This window comes from Amia ocellicauda, chromosome 2 (assembly GCF_036373705.1).
Source record: "Amia ocellicauda isolate fAmiCal2 chromosome 2, fAmiCal2.hap1, whole genome shotgun sequence".
NCBI classification, from domain to species: Eukaryota; Metazoa; Chordata; class Actinopteri; order Amiiformes; family Amiidae; genus Amia; species Amia ocellicauda.
This window is the reverse complement of record NC_089851.1, coordinates 46069771-46086260: the sequence shown is the minus strand read 5'-3', so window position 1 is coordinate 46086260 and position 16490 is coordinate 46069771. Positions and strand designations below refer to the sequence as shown.

Below are 16490 nucleotides of genomic sequence, written 5' to 3'. Positions count from 1 at the left end.
GAAGGTAAAGTAGACCTGGATTTCATTACAGTAAACAAATTGAAATGCATGTCACCATACTGGCACCATGAAAAGAAAGCAGGCCAAAACAATACTAAACAAATAACTAGTTAATACAATAATGTGAAGGAGTAAGTGATTTGTTGCTTTGATTGTTATCCCATAGATTATCTATTGGTTGCTGTCTGATTCAGTCAGGCTTCTCCACAGATCTCTTTAGCAGAACAATGCGAGGGTATTGAGTTTACCCCATGGCTTACTTATTAGATCTACAATCAAAGACAACAATGGAAGAGAAGGCAGAGACCAATCGGAGTAGCAAAAGGTCATGAGTGAGTCACGAAGCTGCTGGCTGACAAACAGCATGGACGTGCATCATGGGTAATTGTGTTTGTACGGAGCAGTTGCTATTCAGCTACTTCACAGAAATGAATATTTTGGAATGACGCATGGCAGCAATAAAACATTAATGCCATTTGCGGGCAGATCAGAGATTTGTTTTGGTGACAAGAAATCACCTATGTAACAGATATGGATAGATAATTATGAGAACCAGTTTTATTATGAATCACTAGACTCTCACAAAAAGTAATCTATGATCGGATTTGATAAGTGTTCAGGTTTATGCTCTAATCTGACTGCAGGTAAAGATGTGGCTGAGTAGAATGTATTTAAAAACCATAAGGCTATATTCAAACATTGAAGGCAGGGGCAGACTGGGATCAAAAAACGGCCCTGGATTTTTACCCAGGGGGGCAACAGCTGGTGAAGTCTGGGTCCCAATAAAGTGCGGTCCGGGAGGGGGGGTTGGCCTTGTGTGGTACGGGTGTCTACACGGGGTGACCGTCCCTTCTGGCATTTGCCAGAATTGCCCAATGGCCAGACCGATTGAAGGACTGCCGACACATTACAAGTGTTTATAATCCCTGGGATAAACAAAAGAAACCAGGGTTTTAAAATCAATGTTCACTTATTCAACTAACTAGCGTCGAAAACTTTTGTGTCATGCTGAATCAACCACATTGCTGGGGAGTTTGTTCCAGATTGTGTCGACGCTCTGTGTGAAGAAGTGTCTCCTGTTTTCCATCTTGAATGCCTTGAAGCCCAATTTCCATTTGTGTCCCCGTGTGCGTGTGTCCCTGCTAATCTGGAAAAGCTCCTCTGGTTTGATGTGGTTGATGCCCTTCATGATTTTGAAGACTTTAATCAAGTCCCCACGTAGTCTCCTCTGTTCCAGGGTGAAAAGGTTCAGTTCCTCAGTCTCTCAGTAGGACATTCCCTTCAGACCTGGAATAAGTCTGGATGCTCTCCTCTGAACTGCCTCTAGAGCAGCGATATCTTTCTTGAAGTGTGGAGCCCAGAACTGTCCACAGTATCCAGATGAGCTCTACCTAGTGCATTGTACAGTCTGAACATCACTGCCCTTGTTCTCAATTCTACACTTTTGACAATATACCCTAACATTGTGTTTGCCTTTTTTATTGCTTCCCCACATTGTTTGGATGGAGAAAGTGAGGAGTCCACATAAACTCCTAGGTCTTTCTCATGCATTACTTCATCTAGTTCTACTCCTCCCATAGTGTAATTATAGTGGACATTTTTGTTACCTGAATGTATGTCTTGCCATAGTTTCCTGGAATAAGTGTAATGCCAGAATAAGGGCAAAACAGGGTACAAATCACACAGGCTACTTTATATTTATATCCTTTTTAAATGTTATCACAAAAATTGGCAGGATAATATTTATGGATTATTTTAAAGGATAGCTCTTTTTTGTATTAATATTCTTTTACTTTCCTAGGAGTAGGAAAAAACATCATTTTAACTATTGCTGTTTCAAGCGGATCCAAGGAGGGTACTGCGCCTGGATGTAGTTGGAATGCAAACTCCCTGGCACTCCAAAAACCGATACCCATCCCGAGTAGTGCAGTAACAACCCATATGCATACCGTCAAACCACTTGTCAAAGAATAAGGCTGTAATCGCGCACCACACACCCCCATCCGTCCGGACAGCGCGGCCTGCTCCGTGCGCGCCCCCGGGCCTGCGGGTCGCGCGCGCCCGGGCCAGGTGATGGCGGGGGCGCGGCGCGGGGGCGCGGATGGGACGCAGCGCGCAGTGGATGCGGATCGCCGGTCGCACACACGCACGCAGCTCCTCGGGCTTGTTCAAGGCATCCCTGCGTCTATGCCTGCACTGACGGGCAGCACTGCAACTGCGGGACCCACCGGGAAAACTGCGGGGCTGTACCCTGGGACGTGCGTGATCCTCGTGCAGCTGGTCAGCCAAACCGCCCAGCATGAACCCCCCGTGCGCGCGCTGCGGGAAGATCGTGTACCCCACCGAGAAAGTCAACTGCCTGGACAAGGTAACCCGGAGCGGGACTTTGTATTGCATTGTTATTATTATTGTGCGTGCGGTTTTGTTTGCTGCACTGTTGTAGAAATGTCACAACTTCTTTAGGCAGAGGTGACGGTCGTGCATGCATGCGTGTAGTGTAGGACTGAGCGGGTCTGACACTTCTTGCACACTCGCAGTTTCACCTGTTCGTAGCATATTGCACCGCAAACAGCTCTGTCATGTGCGTGCTTATATTGTAAACACTGCCTGCACTGAGATAACAAAAAAAAAAACGCTTTCTATCTTAAACATGGCCTTTCCCTTGTTACAAATGTACCTCTATGCAGCGCCTTGCGAAAGAAACAACGCAAAACAAACCTATTACCTTACACAGTGCGCGGTGTCAAATTTGACTGAGTTTGCTGTGACCGTGATGGTGGTGCATTGTACGACTGTGCTCGGCAGTCCTCATTTGCTTACGATTGTGATGTTTCCCTGCTTGCAAAACGGCGTCTTTCACACCTGGCCGCCTGACAGCAAAGACGTCAAGCAGGTTCTCTGACTTTGCGTGCCCGGGTGATGCGCCTAACAACAGCAGTCACGTAGCCAGGTTGTGCTCTGCGCTCCAGTGCGCGTTGGCATGCACCTCCACAGCCCCTCATTAAGTCTTATGTAATAAAGGGGTTTGCATTATTAATGTTTTAAAGGAGCTGTGGCATGCACTTCGATATTAGACAGAAAGCCAGGGCAAGAAACGGTCCCTGCGTCTCAGCATTGACAAGCAAGCAAAAGAAGGTGCCAGACAAGTAAATATTTAACCAGATAGGAAAAGCACCTGAATATTAAAGACTGGATCTGGAGATTGAATATTTTGAGGCTCGGTTTCAGGGATGGGCATCTCCAGTCCCCAGGGTGTCCTCTGGGATGCAGTCCACCCCAGATCTTAATTACTTAATTGAACAAGTTGCTAATTGAAAGATACATAGAGAAGTTGTAGGATCTGCCTCTGTTCCCCATTTTACAGTGCTCTGGGCGATACCAGACTTTTTTTTTTAACCATCTGCTTTCCTGTTCTTTTGCAAGTGCAGCCGCATCCTGGCTCCTCGGCTCGGCTCCCGGCTTACCGCTCAGGCAGTTGCACAGAGAGATCAAACCCACACAATCAATTAACAAGTTTTCATTTAGTGGAGAAACCCTCCCACAGAATCCTACCAGGCTGCACTTCTGTGGGCTCCTATTTCCCGAATGGAAGCCCTGATTGAAACATCTGATGGGGGACGCAGCCTCCCTCAGCCCACACAGAGCTCAAACTGCCAGTTAAACAGGAGTCTTGCAGAGCCTTTGCCCCAGCCTGCAGTATTCAGATGCTCTGGTACAACAAGACGCTTTCAGACCCACAATTACACAGTAATGTCTAGCTAAGTGGCTCTTAAGTCCGATCCCAGCAACTCATTGTGTAGTAACGGGGGCCTTGACCAACGTGAGGCTTTTGTGAGCTGGTGGTGCAGTTGCCCAGCAAGTCTGCCTGGCTCTGCTCAGGTAAAAACAACACAAAACCAAGTGCATACAGTTTTGCAAGAGGAGGCAAAGGCCTGTGGACCTGTGAGTCTAGAATTGGGGATGCAGGGGGCATCCAATATAAGAACCTGGTTTGTCACAGAAGAACAACTCAATACAATCAGTCAATATCAAGTACTGTGAGTTGCAGCGAGGCAGGGCCTTAGTTACGTACTGGGAAGAGTATGATTTCTGCAATTGATTGAAGGGAATTTCAGTGCACCACAAGGACAAGGATGTCTTACTTAATGTAGCAATTCTTAGTCCCCAGAGGTGCATTAGATGCTGATTCACTGCCGATAGACACAGACATGCAGCCATGTCAGCAGCAGGGTTTCTCTTTAAAAGACAAGGGACAGAAATGCTGGTCACTGTGCACATACCTCTGGGCCTCTGGGGACATTCAAGCTGGATGTGAGGGGATCTGTGTCTGTTAGGAAGACAGGAGAGTTGCAAACACAGTCAAGCTGTTTGCATCAAATTAATGAGGAAACAATTCCCAGGAGGCAGAACAAGTTTTCATTGTTTTGTTTAAGGTAATAGAGACTACTGTGTATCTTTTTTGTGCTCCATTCATTTTTCTTTTTCTGAACAACAGTATATTTAAAGTATTGTTCTGTTTTGGGTTTACATTATTGTGTTTTGTGTTCAGTTATTATAATAATTTTGTAATGCATGCCGTTTTTTCATAATCTATGCAGGAAGGGGGTAGTTTTTTCCTCATTGGTTTAATGATGTCTTGTAAAAATGGAAAACGGCAACATCAAAATACTGTTCATATTTGAATGTTTATTTTTTTCATATCAATCTGGAACTGTGTTCACTTTTCATGGTGGAGTTGTCATGGCAATGCTCATAAAATCAATAAAACAATAAATGAATAAAGCTCCAATTCTGTTTCTGAGGATTCCTTCTGCAGGAGGCAAATTCTGCAAATAATAGATGTACTGTGATCTGGAATGCATGTAAGGTCTTTGCAAAGTATTAAAATGTACAGTCACTTGCAGGTCAATTGAGCTGACACAGTTGCTCAAGTGAAAAACACATGGACTTAGCTTCCACAAATCCATCCCTGTTCTCGCATCACAGTCCTCCAGTGCAACAATTTAACAGCGGCAAAACACTCAATTACTGACGCTCAGGAGAACAAAGGTTATAAAATATCAAGCATAAACAATGCCAAATGTGTCTAATGCTGGTTTAGCGGGCAGAGAATGGCCTTGTGTTAAGTTTTCTCAGATCCCTTGCCGAACGTATTCCGTGATTCAGTTTTGCTGGAGAGTTTTCAGGCTCCGGATGCTGGATCTGGCTGGTGCTCAGTCGTGTCGTTCAACAGTGTTCATGCTTGGCTGAGTGCCGAAGTGTCACTGCTATACAGGAAAACACAAATACAATGATACAATGATGCACTCAGCCGGGGTGAAGGAGAGACCAGAACAAGGAAGAAGCCAGTGAGAATAAATGTGATTAGGTAATGGTATGCACTGAGCATAACTGGGGTGGGGTGGGGTCATACAATACAGATACTTTTCTTGACAAAATAAAATAAAAATACTTTGTTTTTAATGGGAACAGTTCTTTCTGAAGATTGACTGATAATTATTGAAAATGCTGTGATTGTTCAGCAATGTCATGTGTTTTATCCAATCAGGGAAGCTGTTTGATTGAGGAAAGTAGCTCATTCTGTTCCCTTCGTCTCTTCCTACAGTACTGGCACAAAGGATGTTTTCACTGTGAGGTGTGCAAAATGACCCTAAACATGAAGAATTACAAAGGATATGAGAAGAAGCCCTATTGCAATGCGTAAGTATTTAATTTTTCCCCCCTAAAAAATTAATGTCTGGCTCTTGAGCTGCTGAGATATCGAGGCCGTGCTGTTGAAGTGTCTTTGTCATGTGCGCAGAAACTGCTAAACAGAAAGTTGTTCCTCCCCGCCTTGTTGTTCCTGATTAACTTATTAGTAGTGATACTGGAGGTTACGCTGTGAGTATTGTGGGATTAGAAAAGGTGTGTTGTGGAGAGAGGTCTGAAGGTCAGGGCATCTGTGTTGAAATCTACCATCTTATTTGGTGCTGTCAGGAAGTACTGCCAAGGTCATGCACAGAATAGGACTCTGGACAAACCTATCAGAACTGCTTACAGACTCTGTCTCTGTTTAATGATAACTAATCCCTCTCAACGGCCTAGAGGGAGTGGACTTCAACCAGGGCGCTGTGGGCCCCTGGGGCTTCTCCACAGCAGTCCAGGTAGTTCCCTGAAACTTTTCCCTTTTCACAGGATCAGTGACTTTGACAGAGTAATAATCTCAAACAGTGACCATTTTTCTTTTGAATTATAATGGTTATATATTTAACTTTACTATCATGTTCAGACTGACAATTTATACAAGGGGAGCCCCCAGCCAGGAAAGCTTGGAGATCCCTGTCCTATGGCAGCTCTTGTGAATGACTTTACTACTTTACTTTCTGCATTTGCCTGCTATGTAAGCTTGGAGAGGGATTGTGCTCAGAGGGGCGGGGGTGGGGGGCTGTGATTACGCAGCTTTACTGACTGAATGACCTGAAGCCAATTATAAAGGTTCGAGTCCTGCACAAGCCTGAGCAGCTCATAGGCCACAGATTATCCCAGTCTCTGTGACCTGGAGCTAACTGGGAACTGCAAGACTGTACCGGGGGCAGACAGGGGCAGGTTAGCCCTCTTGCAGATGCTGCTTATGGGTTGAATGGAGCCAGTGGAGTGAAGTAGATTGTTCAAAGGATATGGAAACAGTGTCTGCTCTGCCCTTGAGCCTTAAACCCCGGCCCCGGTGGTTCTGCGGGGCCAATGCCGATCTTAAATGATATTAAAAAATATTAAAAGGATTTGTCTGATGTGGCCCCTTCCGTGCATTTGTGTTTCTTCCTCAACAATGATTGAATGTGTTTTGTTTTAACTCTCATATATTAAATGCACCCGATTGCTTATGGAAAGTATCCCAATCTTAATGCACCCAGAAATGTATTGTTAAATGTGTCTCTGTATAACTGAGGACAGTATTTTACACCAAATTGCATTCCTGTTACATTTGGCTAAATCTGCATCGTTCTTCTGTTCTACACCCAAATTCTGGACTGGAGCCAAGTGGCACAGGTGCTGATAGTGTGAAGCAACAGCATCGCATGAGGTTTTATGAAACATTAAAACGTGCTTCCTGAGTGGAATATTTATGTTCAAAATGTCTTTCTGTGGAGCTCTGGTATTTGGCATTTGCTCAAGTCTTTATGAGCAATGCATAAGAACCTTGCAAATAATGTACCTCTGAGAAGAACGTGTATCTGGGTTTAGATAATGCTGCTTTTTGGTAGTTTTCCAGTTTTCCTTGTGATATTATTGGGCATTCTGTGCAATTACTGTTCATCTCCGTGAGCAGCAGTTACTCTTCAGGATCTGAAAACTGCATAATTATACCACAATTGTCCCTGTATATAAAAGGAATCTGTAACAAGTGGAATCAGAGTCACTATATTCACATGCACATGATGGGCAGAAATTAAGAAACGGCGCTTGTGCTCAGTCGTACAGTAAAATGGGTTCCTATGTGTATCCGAAGCCAGGCACATTACTAGTATTCATGGAATTCCTAAGACATGCTTTTTAGAAAACCCAGTTGGCTCCTGCAATGCAGATGAGTAAAGGCCAATTTTTTTTTTTGAGAGGCAGCTTTTTCAGGTCATCGAAGTCATTAACAGTTGCAATCACAGTTCAGTTGACATGCTAATGTTCTAGAGACTACAGAGAGCACTCTGTTACAGGCCAATATTTATGTAATCTGTTGCAGTAATCCAAATAAGTGACAACATTTAGTTTGCTAGGTTAGTTCGGGAATTGTTTGCATTTTGCATCTCCTGCATGGAAGAAATAAAAACATGAATTCAACTAACTGCTGCGTCTAACAGGGATCCCATTTAATTTAATCTTATACCATGCTCCTTTACAGAGTATTCTCACACTAAAGTATTTCATTCACTACATGAGCAGCACAAACTATAATTCTAACTATCAATTATGAATATCCAATAAGAGACAAACTAATTGCATTTTTTCCCCCTCAATATCCTTATATAGAGCTTTCGTTCAGGTGATCTCAAGAGAGATTTTACAGTATAACAATGAAAAGTTTTTGAAAAATGTGCTGACCATGAAGGCATGAATGCAGAAGTTGCACTGTTACAAAGAACTCTCTATCCGGCTTGATTAATTATTACATATGATAAAGTCAAGGTCATTCCTCTAGTCTTGCAAGAAACCTAAGGTTCATACATTTGGGCCTCTTCTCTGAGATTTACATCTTTGGCATTTAACAAGCACTAATGTAAAGCCTCGACTCTCCATTAGCAAGTCATTATTACACCCTGCGCCTCACGCGTCTCTGTTGTTAATTTAGAGGAATCTTAACAACCCGTGAGGGACCAAAACAATTCCCTTTTAGGATCTGATGCCTGATACTGAAACAAGGTAATGCATTTTCTGTAGCCTTCTATTATTAGTGATTTCCTGTACAATTACACTATTAACAGCCTTGTGTACCATACCCTATAGTTCCATTAAAGCACTCAGGGTAGGATGTGAAATTCATTAGGACAGCTTTGTCAGTTTACATGGAGAAATATAAAGAGACGATCTTGGTCACTGTGTAGCTTTGGTCGGCGACTACTCCACTGTTATATATGAAGGCTCCTTTTCTATAATGGGTGTGTGCTTCCAAACATGATGCTTTAGTCTTGTACTCTAGCTTTATTAAAGCATCAGAGCATTGCTGAAAGAGTCAACCAGTGGCTCGCATAGCATTTGTGGAGTGTGGTCATCTCTTTAACTCTGCTACCTCATTTTACAGTGAAAGTTTGAAAAGCAAACTGGCCATCAGTTCTATTTGTGAGATCTGAGGAAATGTGGGGGGGTCTGTGTTTTGTTATTCTTTTGTTTTTTTGGAATTGAAAGCGATCTGCTGTGTTCCCCTTTGTCAGTTCTCTGTTAAGTGAATTTTTGTCAGGTTCCCTCCACTTGTTTTCAATGGATATTTTGTGAATATTGCATGCAGGACTGTCTTCTGTTTTACATTGCGATCTCTCATGTTTTCTAAGATAACCCATTGGGCAGTTCACTCAGAGAGGAGAGTGCTGGAGTGGGTCTAGTGTCCTCAGCCCTGAACAACAATCATGTTTTTTTATCATCCTGGACGGCATTTAAAAGCTGTGAGAGTGTTCATAGTTTCTGAAAACCACAGCCACAGACTTTAGATTTCACAGGCCCAAAATAAGACAAATCTTGTACAAAAAGATTGGTTGTACTGTATTTGTTTGGTGCTATTAATATTGTCTTCTCCACGGATTTAATATCGTATGTATGTATGTATGTATGTGTATTTAGATATGTAATACACTTAGGTATGTGTTTTCAAAGAATTCCTGAATTAAAGTAAAAGTAAAGCAAACATAGAAACCAGACGTCATTCAGTGCCACAGCAGTGTGATATGTCTTTTAAATGCCTTTCAAATAAGGCTTGCTCCTCCAATCCTTTTGAAAACATGGAATGGAGCCTAACCACTCAAAACAAGTGACCATGATATTCAATCTTTGGTGAAGTACGTACAGAGAATTTCTTCAGTTGTTTTTTGTTTCCTTTTTTTTGTCTTCAGTATCCTGGGTGGAAAGCACTGCACTGCTTTCATATTCCTCACAACTGCCGATTGTAAATTAAACATAAAGAGGCAAACCCCAGGACATTTCTCCAGTAATGAAGACATGAGCTCTTCTTCAAGCATACTCCCCACATTGCTGTGCGGCGCACTCAGGCCCGCAGTTTATTTCACTACCAGCGAGGGAAAGAAAATAAGACAGCCCTGTATTACAGGTTAATCTGTTTTCATTAGGCGCTTCTGTTTGTAAAATTTAGTGCAAAAGTCTATTCTATTTGTACTTGAAGATACCTAAGGACTACAGCATAGTTAATTATATATAAGGCTAACCAGAAACGCTTACATACAAAATAAATATCCTTGTCAAGACGCCTCTTTACACAGCACTCTGATTAAGCATTAATGCAGATTTGCAATACATGCCACTTAATTCAGCATGGCGTTAAATACAAATCTGTGGATCCCAGTGAAGAGACGGCTCTTCTGTTGTGTTCAGCCACTTGGGATCTCAGTGCCACTTAGTTTCCGACACGCGCTGCCCTTTGTGTTGAAGATGTAAGCACAATTTAAGCAAAGACGCCAGGCAAGTTTATTGGCACATTTCGAGCACAGGCAGCTCCCGGAAGCACAGCTGCAGTATCCCAGACACAGTTGGCAATATGTTGGCCTAGTAGACACCCAGCAGACATGCCAGAATCAAACCAGCATCACTCCACAATTAACCCGGTGATGTTCTGGATTAAGGGGCTCAACCTGAGCTCTGAGCAGGGGCTTGTTAGGCAGTTGAGCTGCTCAGGGTCCCCCATTAAATGGAGTGAATTATTTTCCAGATATAGGTTATCATTATAGTGGGTAATGTGGGCAAACAAATGGTAAACATGAGTCATTTGGGAACAGTAACATTCTTAAGTGAATAATTAAGAAATAAAAATAAAAAATAGACCAAACTATGATTATTAAAAACATTTAAACTGAACAGAAAATACGTGTGTGTGTGTGTATTTATTATTTTTCTATAATTAAGCATTCAGTGTTTTTTGTTAGGGTGCCAAATGGCCTCCAGTGCTCAGTCTAATTAAATTCCAGCTAATTTGACAAAACTACATTGAATTGAATAAACACTTGTGTCCCTGCCTTTGTTTCCCTTTTGCTAAGTCTGTACTTTCAGATTTTCAGAGGTGCAAATTGCACTGTGGAGAGTCCTCCTTCAGTTGTGTGAATGGGTTATTTCCCGAGCGTGTATCTCCAGCCTGCCCTTCGGCTGATTCTGTGTACAGGGAGCTGTGTCACTTGCAAACCCATATAACCTTCTATTAAATGCTACTAAGGCCGGACAATCCTTCATCGTGCTGCTCAGTGATATTCGATGGAACTGCGATTCAAGTGATTTGCTGCGTTACAGACAAGCAAATGAATCGGAAAATGGGCTCGGAAAATGGGTTTCCTGACTCGACAAGTCAGTTAGACCTCTGATGCAGTCGTGCAGATCTTTTTTTAAAAGCACTGGGCACTAGCACAGAGGCGGCAGCAGTGCTGAGCAGACCCAGTTGTGGTCAGTTTGCACATGGGCAATACATGATCAGATCCATCTTCATCCTCCAGAACCGCTTCATTCAGTGCAGGGTGACCATGAGCTGGAGCCTATACCAGCGGGCAGGGGGCACAAGGCAGGGGACACCCTGGGGACGCCAGGCTATGTGTGTGGTGTACATATGCGTACACCACACACACATCAATACCCACCCACAACCACACGACTGCGGGCAGTATAGAATAGCCAATCAGCCTCAGCAGCCTGTCTGTGGGCTGTGGGTGGAAAACGGAGCAGCTGGCAAAAACCTACACACCCACGGGGAGATTGCCACCAGTTGTGTCTGTGCATGACATAAATGTTCTTTTTTTTTTTTTTGGACATTCAGAAATGTATAGATGGTGTTTTCTGATGTAAAAGACCTACTTATCAGCACTTACTGTCATTCACTTACAGCCGGTTTAACAGACCTTGATTATCACCAGTCTTGGACTACTCTACCTAAAATAACACTGGGTAGTCCAAGACTAATGCTAATCTAGGTCTGTGAAACCAGCCCTTAAAGATTTTTGCTTTTGTTGCAGAAGCCCAACACATGCACTGTTGAAAGCAGTACTTAATATTTTTTTGTTAGTGGCTGTGCTTCCCTGGCAAACAGCTTTTAGAAAGCTATTTTTTCCGCAGAAGAGTTGGTGTGCATGGGTAGAGAATTGCAGAGCAAATACAACAGGACATGAGTCCAGGTGGAAAGTGGAAATAACAGATGGCGCGTCTTACTCCTCCGCTCGGTTCCTTAACCTTGAAGTGGTTTTGGTGTCCAGCGAACTGATGAGAAGCCCTGGTGGGGTGGGGGGGCAGATCTGACTATGTGAATCAAGGAGACATGCACTACTCTTAAACTGTTTATGTTCTCAAAAAGGCTGATTAAAGAGGGGAGGGTTTTAGAGCTAACATTTAGACATTTGAAGAATGCAAGAGAGCAGATTGCCCTTTTCTGCCAACGCAAGCAAAAGAGCGAGTGGGGTACTCATTATGAAAGCCTTCGCTAACGCAGCCAGGCGACTGCTTATGTTTATGTCTAAGGAGTGGTGATTACCAAGCACTTGATTCTTATATGTATATGTAGTCAATGTCCTATCAGGCTGCATTTTAATATTCTTGCCTCTTCACTATGGGTCATGTAGGGACTCCCCTGATAAATGCTGACATGTTGTTTTAGTAATTTAAGAAGGCATCAGTATTTAAGAGGAAAACATGAAAAGATTACCCTCAAGAAAACAGCTGGGTTATGTATTTGAAAACCCTGAAACATCCAAGAAGAAGAATGTAGACCTAGTACATGTTTTAACATTAAGTCGTTATTCTTAGGCCACTTTATGAATAAGTGGACAGGGCTAGTGCTGAAGCAATGCAGGTCACACATGCGATTCATTGAAATTTGAGCTTTTCTTTTCTCATTTACACTGTAGCAGGTATGTTTTTAAAATGTTTTGCTCTTTTTTATGTAGGTCTACAGTCTACAGTCTGTGAGGCAGCCCATCTATATCTGTATTAGTACTGAACAATTAATCAGAAATCAGAATAGACTTATAAATAACCCAAATATCAATGTGTTGTGTCAGTGCCTACAGCTTGTCTTTAATAAGTACGTGAATACTTTGTGTTGTTATTTTTGGTGTGAAAGGATGGGCAGAAAAATAGTTTGATGTGCATGGAGTTCTCTTCAGTGATGGGATTTGAAAGTTCATGTAGAGTTAAGCAGAGACTTCATTCACATCTTGTGCCAATTTGTATTATCGATTTTCTCCTGATCAGGCAAGTCTGAGCTCTCATCATATAGCCTAATGTTGGAACGTGTGACAGCACTTGTGTTAATTTACTAAAATCCTATTGGCAATCAAATCAAGGTGTTAAAGCCATAATCTGTTTGGCATTCCTGTTCTGTGTCAGGTATGAGAGAGAGAAGTCCATACTTTGAGTGCAGCAATTTAAAAATTCTTAAGGAATCTGATAGAATAAATCAGATAAAATCACGTGATATTATCTGCTGTTCTTAAAATGTACTCTCCTTCTTAAACCCAGTATGTGAGCAGTCTAGAATTTTAAGACGATGGAGAGTTTTATAAGAATATCGAGGTTTTATATAATGAGTCTTTGCACTCGAGCAGAAAAATCTTGTATGTTTTCTCTGGCTATTTTGAGCATTTTTTATGAAATGATGCATAAACAGGTAAGGCTGCTTAAGTAATGAGGAAGGACTTAGATAGTAGAAGACAGGATTGTGTCAACATTTATGCCGTATTTATAACTGCAGTCAATCAAAAAGTCTTTACATTTGTTTAGGTTGATTCTCTTTCTACTGTGCCAGATGTTTCTTCTAGGGGCATTTTTAGTTATGCAATGCGATAGGCTTAATAGTTCAAATGTTAAAATATGTTCTCTGAATGAAAAGAAAATGCAAGGGAATACAAATGTATTTTTTCCCCTTTGGCTTCTGTGCTAAAATGAACTTTGAACCATTCACTATCACCACCACCCTGCATAATTTGCATACTATTAAGGTCTTGTAGAAACCTGTAGCAGCAATGAACTGGAAGATGGTGTGAGATAAAACACTGATATTGTGTTGACTTCTCCTGAATGAATACTTAAACCTTAATACACAGTAAATGACTCAAATGTTAGAAAACATACATGTAACAGGTTTGTGTGCCTTAATACCATATAGCCTTATTCTTTTAATGATTCATAGATTGCCACCAAAATACATTTTTAGATTCTTAAAGTCTTTTATAGAGTAAAAATATATTTTAATGATTATTGCAACAATCTTGTCAACAGCTTGCCACATTTCTGGTCTTTGATACATTTGAAAATGCAAATGTACAGAAATACAAAGGAAAAAGAAAATGAGTTCTGTTAACCTTATTTCAAATGGATGTAGATTTTCTTCTCTGTTATATTTGTGGCTGCTTAAGAGATGCAGGCAAGCATGTGATGAGTGGCTGTAAATGTTGTGCTTTTATCACAGTCATAATGAAAAAGTTGGCTATAGTAAAGTCCCTGTCAATGTCACATTACTGAGATGAGATGAAGCCATACTGACTTACTGTGAAGCACTGGCTGTATCAGTTACCACTACAGATGTGCATTAGTGTGAAAGAGAGGCTACTATAGCAGAGACACAGACTTTAAAAGCCTAATAGGGATTAACAGATTATGGAGAGGTTGCATGTATGTTAATCTTTTAAACATCTGATGTAGGCTACATTTTCTAATCTAATACAATAGTAGAGTGTTGCTTTCAGATTGATATAGTCAGAGAGCAGTTTTTGCATAAATAGTGTTAATAAAGGTCAAAATGATGTTCTTACACCAGTATTATACAATTCAGTATGGTTTTTTTTACAAAATGCTTTGCAGTGAAGGATCATATGCATGGACAAAAATATGCACCTAATGACATACTTCAAGTAGACCACAGAAACAAACTGTCCATTTTCCACTTCATTGTTATATAAATGATGAGAAACAGCCAGGGAGTATATTTGCAAGCCAAGAGGATTCCATGAACTCCCAAGTCCTACCAATAAGGTGAATCGTGCAATGGCAGAGATCACAGGTGGGAGTAGCTGGAACATCAGGTCATCACCGAAGAGAACGATGATGCATTCACAAGCAGATGGTCATACTACAGGCCTCAACATCTTGTGTTCTCTGTTGCCAAGGGTTTGAATTGTTTTGGAAAGCCAAGAGCAAAGTCTATAAGAGAGGTGGAAAAGATTAGTTACTATCAGGTATGCCTCCTTTAGTCGTGCAGAGAAGAGAAACCCTGACATGTCAGCTGGAAACCTAAAAACAGTGATGTATTGAGAAATATGTCCTTATCAAATGATAGCCAGAGGTCATGGGCTTATTAGAAACAGCTTCCCATTTCCAGCAAGGAGGGATTAGGAGTGCTGTAGCAGAAGCCAAGTCGGATGCACCTGAGCAAGTATTTTGGATTGTGTGAATAGCTTTTGACTGTGCATCTATGTCAGGTTGTGAAATGTAGTTTTGTTGGAATGTGCTTTACTGAGCGAATGCCATTTAATTGGTGCAGTGCTGATTTTATATATAAATTGCATGTAACGTTGACATTTTTGCATAGGCCTTAAGCCATAGTCCAAGTGAATGCCTTTGGTCTCACTGTAGAGGAGTCAGTTTTGCTCTGAAGGGAAGAAGCAAATAATTGTAGATGTTCAGGTTTATTGGCAAGGATTAATTTGGCTGCTTCATCCTTCTTAATTGAATTGACAGGAATTCATTTTAAGGTGCAAAAGGCTTTTTTTTTCTTGGGAAGATTAGTATACAACACACGCGAGCTGAACCATCTGTAGATAATAAAATTTGAACCCAGTAAATGTGTGTCGATTTTTGCATTTTTACTTTATCTTTTCACCAGGGTGCTTTCCAACATGGGCTCACATTTTCTGCTTTATCAATGCACTTTGCACAAGACCCTGCCATTTATAACCAACAAAAGCATATTAAACAGCTAGGCAATGGTAGCGTTATACACTCACCTAAAGGTTTATTAGGAACACCAGTTCAATTTTTCATTAATCCAATTATCTATTCAACCAATCACATGGCAGTTGCTTCAATGCATTTAGGGGTGTGGTCCTGGTCAAGACAATCTTCTGAACTCCAAACTGAATGTCTGAATGGGAAAAAAAGGTGATTTAAGCAATTTTTAGCGTGGCATGGTTGTTGGTGCTAGACGGGCCGGTCTGAGTATTTCACAATCTGCTCAGTTACTGGGATTTTCACACACAACCATTTCTAGGGTTTACAAAGAATGGTGTGAAAAGGGAAAAACATCCAGTATGCGGCAGTCCTGTGGGCGAAAATGCCTTGTTGATGCTAGAGGTCAGAGGAGAATGGGCCGACTGATTCAAGCTGATAGAAGAGCAACTTTGACTGAAATAACCACTCGTTACAACCGAGGTATGCAGCAAAGCATTTGTGAAGCCACAACACGTACAACCTTGAGGCGGATGGGCTACAACAGCAGAAGACCCCACCGGGTACCACTCATCTCCACTACAAATAGGAAAAAGAGGCTACAATTTGCACAAGCTCACCAAAATTGGACAGTTGAAGACTGGAAAAATGTTGCCTGGTCTGATGAGTCTCGATTTCTGTTGAGACATTCAGATGGTAGAGTCAGAATTTGGCGTGAACAGAATGAGAACATGGATCCATCATGCCTTGTTACCACTGTGCAGGCTGGTGGTGGTGGTGTAATGGTGTGGGGGATGTTTTCTTGGCACACTTTAGGCCCCTTAGTGCCAATTGGGCATTGTTTAAATGCCACGGCCTACCTGAGCATTGTTTCTGACCAT

General features: G+C 41.8%; 1 protein-coding gene across 4 annotated transcripts in view; it reads left to right on the top strand.

Moving 5' to 3' along the window:
• Positions 1 to 2086: 2086 nt before the first annotated feature.
• Positions 2087 to 16490, top strand: part of nebl (nebulette) — a 117007-nt gene continuing 102603 nt past the window's right edge. For all 4 annotated transcript variants that reach the window (XM_066724596.1, XM_066724587.1, XM_066724601.1 and 1 more), the window contains exons 1-2: positions 2087 to 2368; positions 5606 to 5700. In XM_066724596.1, coding sequence (XP_066580693.1) covers positions 2300 to 2368; positions 5606 to 5700 — 164 coding nt within the window. In that variant the 5' untranslated portion in view covers positions 2087 to 2299. The remainder of the gene's footprint in view (positions 2369 to 5605; positions 5701 to 16490) is intronic.